Source organism: Heliconius melpomene, chromosome 21 (assembly GCF_056956725.1).
Source record: "Heliconius melpomene rosina isolate 202511_hmr_F chromosome 21, ASM5695672v1, whole genome shotgun sequence".
Classification (NCBI taxonomy): domain Eukaryota; kingdom Metazoa; phylum Arthropoda; class Insecta; order Lepidoptera; family Nymphalidae; genus Heliconius; species Heliconius melpomene.
Window position 1 is genome coordinate 9,914,886 of NC_140409.1, and position 7,802 is coordinate 9,922,687.

The window sequence follows — 7,802 nt, forward strand, 5'->3', positions numbered from 1 at the left end:
AACTAAACAAAGGCGATGCATCAATTAGGGAGGCTTCTTTTTTTCGCCTTCACCAAAAGGACTCTCAAACCTTGTCCGTTGACCGAGATGCGCTCGGGCATGTTCCTTATTTTTTACTGACTCATTTGATTAGATCAATCTCAATGATTCTTGTATGGATTTCAATTAAAACGATAAAAAGATAAGTGGGTGCAAACACCAGTCTTTTTGTTTCTTTGTGCTTGTGGTTTTTTCATTTTATGTATACGTTTAATATGTATATAGGTATATATATTCATTAATAAAAAAAAAATTGTTTACTGCCATGCAAATAGCCTAATGCAATTAGATCATAACTTGCGATCTTTTTATCATATCATAAATGCATTCAATAACAACTTGTTAAAGCGTCTTTAATTGACCCACTAAAACGTGAAACGAGTAAAAAGCGCAAATGTGGTCTGAACTGTTATAGCATCATCAACTTTATACGGACGCCGTACAAGCCTGGATCTGACCAAAAAAATGGGTCATAAAGGTATATTCGTGTAATTAAGAGGAAGTGGATGCGTGGAACGTATAGACCTGTCGTAAAGCTAAAGGATTGGATGCGAATGCAAACGGTTTATGACTGCGACCGTATCACTTTTATTGTTGTTGTAAAACTCAAGATCCATTATTAATTATAAAGGACATCATTAATCTACTAATCTATTTAAGGGCCTGATAAGAATCTTATTTAAAGTATTGAATGAAGAGTGTCTGTAAAGGAGTTGAGATAGGCTCGGGTTGCCACGGGCTAGCAGGTAGCAACCACCGTGTCGAGTTAAAGAGAAATGATTTCAACTGACAGGATATAGAGAAGTCATTAGTATGGCAGGATAATGATATGTGATGCTGAGAGACGAGGGGCGACCAGTCTGATTTATTATAGGTTGGTGTTTAAACGACAAATGCATCGAAACAGATAGGAGCTACATGTTGAACATCGGAGGACCGATGTCTACCTATAATGGCTGGTATACCCTATTACGGTGATGAGATGCGTCTTAAGATAAGTGTTGTACTAAAATTGTTGCTTTGTGAAATTTGCAGTGTGAAATGAAGTAATCTAATGGATAAACTACTTACCTAGTATTTGAAACAAAGGAAATTTTGTGAAGATTGATATATAGAAAATTCGTAAATTTTATTATTAGTATGTTAATATTAATATTAGGTACTTATGTCCTATGTAATATTAGGCCCAATGCAAATATTTCAGTTTATCTGATTTTCAGCCCATATTCATCCTAAGCAGTGAGATTAATAAACTGAAATTTTAGATACATTTTTAAATGACAAATATATGCATACTTCTAAATATATTTAATAAAAACACAACATACTTAATAATCAATTTGATATTAAAATGAGTATGTAAAGATATATCTTAAGATATATTTTCGGTCCTGTTACCACACAAGCTGGTCGAACCAAAAGACCGGATGGGGATTTCTTTAGAACATAATCTTTACAACAAAATTGTCTGATTACGCACTAACGAAGCAAGAATATGTACGTAATAGATAAAGCGATAGATCCTATCAATCTACCAAAATAACTATTATTTTGAATATAAACTCTTTTCGAGTTTTTTCGAATTTAGTGTGCTGTTAGCCTTGTGGCCTCTACAGCGTCACCAGATTTTGTGGTAGGTTGAGCTAGAGTAGCTTGGCTTGGTCACCTGCTGGGAAGTCGCAGGCGTCTCCTGTGAGACACGGGACTCATCTACTGTATTATGTGAGACTAAGATAATATTTTATAAGAATATTACTTACTCATGTAGAATAGAGTAAATAATCTTATAATCTAATATTTTATTCTCCACTTTTTGTTGTGGACTACTTAATTTCAACACTTCAACATAATGTCAAAATTAGTGCTATGAATGAATGATCAAAATTATTACTCTCTTTATTTAAAACTAGCGGACCCGGACGTGGCTACGCCTGCTTGAAATATAAGATTATAATTTCTATAGAAATATAATTTCAATCTAGATGAAATGCTAAAAGTGACTATTATATTTATTTTCATAAGGATGAATATCAAAATGACGCGGTAACGAACGCGGTCGCGTAGCGACGACGGTTGTTATTAACATGGCAGAATAAATTGCATGTCAAATTAGAAAGTATTTTAATATATTAGTATATATGTGTAATGTAATATTATATAGCCTAAAGCACTTCTGAAGAATGCAGCTTTCATACACAACAAAAACATAGTAAATCGGACCAGTAGATGCAGAGATCTTAGCGTTGAAACAAACAAACAGACGAACATACAAACTCATCCGCTTTATTATATTAGTATAGATTATAGAATAATTAACACTGTAGTACGTCATATACATATGTGTGAGCTATATATAAAAGCCATTTAAATTGCAAAAATATGAAATATTAAAATCCCAATGACAGTGCGAAATCTATATATCTATATATCTATATATATATATATATATATATATATATATATATATATATATCTATATATATATATATATATATATATATCTATATATATATATATATATATTATATATACGCGTAGATATTAGACTCGAGCACTATCCTTATAAGTCCTGGGCCAGCCCCTAAGTCGGAAAAGATTTGGAAGGTATCCTGCGATCACAGACCACAGCAGTGACTTCCTGCCACTTAGCCCAGACAACGCTTATCTGACCATGGAGATCGTGATCGATGCCTCCAAACTCGTGCATGACGGATCTAAGATACCTGAACTTTTCCGACTTAGGGGTTGGCCCAGTACCTATAAGGCTAGTGCTCGAGTCCGGGCTCTCGCAGGCCATATACTCTTCTTTGACACATTGCCAATATACATTTCATCCAAGGAGAATGGTTATGTAATGCTAATGTTGCAGCTAGAATGTTTCGGAAAAGATACCAAAACGTTGAATGTCATCCCGATTATCGTGTATTTCTATTTTTCTCTCTTCAACAAAGAAGTAATTCAGCAAGTATCGTACCATTTCGGAATCCAGATTAAATGCGCCAACTTTTAAAGTTACTTGCAAAAACAGTGTAGTACATTTTTTTTATAGTACAGTCGGTTAAAGTTGGGTGTAGTAAATATTTTGAATTTAATGTTTGGCAAAAACACCACATATTATTGAAAACTGATGCAGGTATATTTCAATCTTAAACTGTAATTCACAGAAGGGTTACTCATCATTACATTACCGAAAAAAAAATGAAAAAAGAGTAATATTTGTAGTCTTAGGACTTGAAAAATCATCACAGGGTGTCGGTTTTCCGATATTTTTTTAAATCAATATTATTATCTTACTAGCTGTCCCGGTGTCGCGAATAGCAGAATACATATTAACAAAACGAATCGACTGTTAGGCGATACGAAGTTCGCGGGTCTGCTAGTTAAAAATAGTTAGCTAGTCTATTCGTACTATAGAATTATGTAACTGAAGAGTTTGTTTGGTTGATGTGCTAATATAGATACTAATTTAGAGTGGAAAAAACGTTTGTGTTAAATAGTCCATTTATCGGAGAAAGCTATAGCTTATACATAATCATCTCAAAGTAACTTACTGTACTGAGATATAACTTATTTAGGCATTTGGAATATGTTATGATTGATACAAAAGTCATCTTAATACAGACGAAACCACAGGCAAATGTTAATCTTATTTACAAAGACACAGTCCTCACAGTTTAAATGATTTATTGTCTCCATTTTCTCCTTATGTTAGAAACATCAGATAAAGGAAAATTAAAGAAAATAAATAGAAAAAAAGAAAATTTATTTTTCAAAACAGCAATTTTAATATATATACGTATCAATTGTGGCACTTCTGTACGTATATATGTAAATAGAAATCAATTAGGCATTTATTACACATATTATTCATTTATTATATTATATATAATTAATTATATTATTTATTATATTATGTGTAATAAATAAATCAAATCACGGCAACACGTCGTCCGTCTCGCCGTCATCAAGTCGTCTTGAGTTGGAAGTTGACTGAAAAGAAAACAATTTTTAGTCTTATCCACACATCAAGGGTAAAAAAATTATATAGGTATGTATATTGTAAAATAATGTTATTTTATTTAGCTTCATGCTATATCCCGCACAATGCAGGGTAGCCAGAGAGTACCTGGGAACAAAGTGTTAAGACACTCCATTTCTATTAAGACTCTTCCGTGCCCCACTCTCCGCCGAATTCTAGAGGGATTGAGGGATTTGCCTCGTCAGAAATAAAGATAATTAAGCAAGTTCTTTTCCTCAATAGGAAAAAAATAATATGAATGAGCTTTTATACTTTTACTCACAGTGGCGCAGAGAGAATATTTCCGACTAAACATGAAACTAATAAAACTAATATACAAATATTTTCTTTATTTCTTACATCACTTCCATCACTTTCAGGTGATGGCGTCCGTTGACGGTTCCGAGAACTCGCAGTATCAGTACCTCTAGATTTTTTTCTTCTACCTGTGAAAGAAAATATTACTTACAAATAAACGTCTGTGTTTATTTAATGTAATTACTATCAGTTACAGTTTTATGTTAATAACAAATTTGTAGAGGCTAGTCGTGACATTGGTGGTTGTGAGTTCGAATCACGCACGAGAGAATTAATTATTTAAATTCCCCACTCTGAAAGACACAACAAACGAAAAAAAGAACTTCTTGTTCTTCTTCTTTTAGGTCTCTTAAAATGTGGTAAAGCGTAAAGAAGAAAAAATATTTAAACTTACTTTCACCTGTAGAAGAATTAATTGACTTTTTCTCTCGCCTCTCGGACATTTTTGAGGCCAATTCAGCACAATCTAAGAAAATGGATATGTTATATTACAAGTTCGTACAAAGCGCATTTGTGAGGTAGGCGTAGATAAATATTTAAGTTTCAGAATGCATTTGAATCCTGCACATACTAGGCTAGGCTAGAAGCATTATATTTAAAAAGTTTATTTACCTTCAAGTAGATTGTCTAATTCTTTGTCCAGCACTCTAGCAGCACCGTTCACCAGCACAGACGCAGCCCGCAGCGAGAGGTGCGGCCGGGTGTGGTCTCCGTAGTCCGTAGTCCATTTCGATATGTGTGCGCTAACAAAAGTTAAAAAACGATATTTTAAAATACACAAGTATACAAAATAATGTCTATACAATTATATGTAATTTATATAAACTCTAACAAATTGATCTAAGTGTCGTCGTGGTGCAGGATCACAAGCCTCCGAAGGGTGTGGGTTCGATTCCTACTCGAAGAAATGAAATATTTGATATTTTCATTTCCTCATCCTGGCAAAGATGCAAAGCGGGGCGTTGATTTCCACCACTTAACATGTTTATATAAATCAGCGGAAAGTGGGGAAGTGTCTTAATGGGAACGTCTACTGGGAGTGTCTAAACACTAGGTTTCTCTGCGTACCCTGGTATATGCGGGATTCAGCATGAAATTAAAAAACATACCAGACTCTCTGGAGGTTTACATCAGTCGTATTGCCGTCCAGGCCGTGTGCTGCTCGCCAGACAGCCCCCATCCTGTCGCTATTCATTACCCTAATATCGTAAAACATTGTTAATATCTTTACAATTAAATAAACCAAGTTGTAGACAAAAGTGAATTATTGTGTTGAATAACAATGTTATTTTACACACGGACTAAGATGGCGGAAGGACGCGTAATGGCGTCGTAACACATTTAAATTTAGAACTTCATCTAAAAATTACCTTTAATTATCATTTTCTTTCATAGATTCTAAATGAATGTAGGTACGCATTAAGAAAAGTTTATAGATTATATAAGAATTATTAAGCAAAAACTATATAACATTCAGCCTGACGAAATAGTTAATTTAAAAATTGATTTTTTAAATCGGCACCGATTTTTATAAAATTTGAACTTCGGACTCTTAAAAATATGTAATTGAATACGTGTTTCATAGTTTTTTAGAATTCACCCCCTAAGGGTGCAAATAAGGGGTTGAAAGTTTTTATGAAAAAATCTAAATCGCGACCGATTTTTATCAAATTTGAAATTTAGACTCTTAGAAATATTTCATTGAACATTTGTTTCTTGGTTTATTAGAATTCACCCATAAATAAGCAAGCGAAGCTGCGCGCGTCCGCTAGTTGTAAATAAAATTATTATTGTTTAATCGCTTATTGATTTATTTATTATTTATTTAGGCGAACGGAAGTGTCTTAATTCGAACCGAGTGTCTTTACTAGGTTCCCTCTGCTTACCAATTACAATAACAAAAAATTATCTTTAGCAGAACATCGTTATTTAATTATAATAATAACAATAAAACATTATAGCTTATCAGTTTTTGAAACTGGTTAAATAACAAATTCAACACAGTACTGTGCTGTGCTAAGCACAAACTGCACATACTGCACATATCACTGTCTGTGCTCCTCTTCAACTCTCTAATTGGATATTTTCGAGGGTAACAATGCGGTAACAGTGTGCATACACTCGTAGTCAGTTCCGATTAATTAACCTTTGTGGTGGGTAATATATTTACTTTGGTTTCGATTGTGGATTCAAAATGTTCATAGTATATTTATCTAACTTAATATGGTTGTTTAATAGTTTGTTTTACTAATATTTTTATGTAGATACCTACATTTCTGTATTCCGCATGTAACAGGGTAGGCTAAGTGAGCCTCCCTGTTTTATGCGTAGTGTTAAGACACTATGCGAGCCACTTTCGATAACTGAACTCAACCTGGCATTTACATGATATGGGCTAAATAAATATACTTTGTTACAGCTTCTCGCTATTTCTAGTATGTAGCAGAATTATATCTAATCTAAATTTAAATTGGCAAATTTCATGACAATACGATAATTACAAGTTCGTGTAAGTCGTATTCTTAGATTCCATTACATAATTTCTTACATGCAGGTCGATCTAGTAAAAGCGTGTTAAAATATTTCTTTCTCTATTTTTCACCTGAATTCGGTCTATAGTGAAAAAAAATATTAATCGAGGCCAGTCGTAGCAGAGGGGCACAGTGACTGTAAAACCGACTGGTTGTGGGTTCGATCCCCACTCGAGGACATGAAATATTTGTTTAAATTAATAATTCCATTTCTTCGCTCTGGTGTCGAGGCAAAGCGCGGCGTTAAGTTCTGCCACTCAACACGCAATGCCTCCAGAAAGTGGGGAACGGAGTTTTACACTAGGTTCCCCCTGGCTACCCTGTTGTGTGCGGAATACAGCGTGAAGCTGATTTATTTATTTTATTTTTAATTCAATGCCTCTTCTGGTGGGAAACGGACCCACAAGTAATGCGATCCACTCCACCACCATGACTTCAAATAAATTTCGTGTTAACTAAGAAGAATATTTTGAGAAATTTATCGTAGTGTTCTTTTCTCGGTTATTTTTGAGATGACCATTTTCTTATACAATTTCGCTTTGTTTAGGGATGATATATTTAAAAATATTAAAATATTTTATTAAAGTATATATTATACAAGTTATCATAAAACCTCATACATATTAATCAGTAGGTAAGTATACTCGCTGAGGATATCCATGTAAAATTTAATTAACACAATATTAGAACTATAAAAGCCCAGAGGGTAAGATAGGGCTGGTCAGCAATGTAACAATGGGGTTGTATTTAAATATTTCTATATAATGTCCACAAATAAAAAAAATGAATAATAATATTTTGTATTTTAGTGTATTTTTACTTTGCCATATTTTTTAGGTAATGTATGTAAGAATATAGGAAATGTGATAGGAATACAGAGATAATCTAGGGTTAAG

At 33.4% G+C, this 7,802-nt stretch overlaps 1 protein-coding gene across 2 annotated transcripts; it reads right to left on the minus strand.

The window, feature by feature from the left end:
* Positions 1–3,800: 3,800 nt before the first annotated feature.
* LOC146527213 (uncharacterized) lies at positions 3,801–5,692 on the minus strand. 2 transcript variants are annotated; one of them, XM_085206460.1, is made up of 5 exons: positions 5,485–5,690; positions 4,988–5,118; positions 4,770–4,841; positions 4,418–4,503; positions 3,807–4,029 (listed from the first exon to the last, which is right to left on the minus strand). In XM_085206460.1, the coding sequence occupies exons 1-5, from the start codon at positions 5,589–5,591 to the stop codon at positions 3,973–3,975; spliced, it is 453 nt and encodes a 150-aa protein (XP_085062586.1). In that variant the 5' UTR covers positions 5,592–5,690; the 3' UTR covers positions 3,807–3,972. The 2 variants fall into 2 exon arrangements, with proteins under 2 accessions (XP_085062587.1, XP_085062586.1); XM_085206461.1 differs by lacking the exon at positions 4,770–4,841 and having other exon boundaries at positions 3,801–4,029; positions 5,485–5,692.
* Positions 5,693–7,802: the final 2,110 nt, after the last annotated feature.

Bases quoted from the DNA above. Each gene is read 5' to 3' on its own strand.
- LOC146527213 (XM_085206460.1), bottom strand. From the start codon at position 5,591: ATGTTTTACGATATTAGGGTAATGAATAGCGACAGGATGGGGGCTGTC. The intron at 4,842-4,987 runs GTAAATAAACTT...CCATTTTCTTAG, and splicing joins ATTAGACAATCTACTTGAAG to ATTGTGCTGAATTGGCCTCA. The intron at 4,030-4,417 runs GTAAGAAATAAA...TTTTCTTTTCAG, and splicing joins CTGAAAGTGATGGAAGTGAT to TCAACTTCCAACTCAAGACG.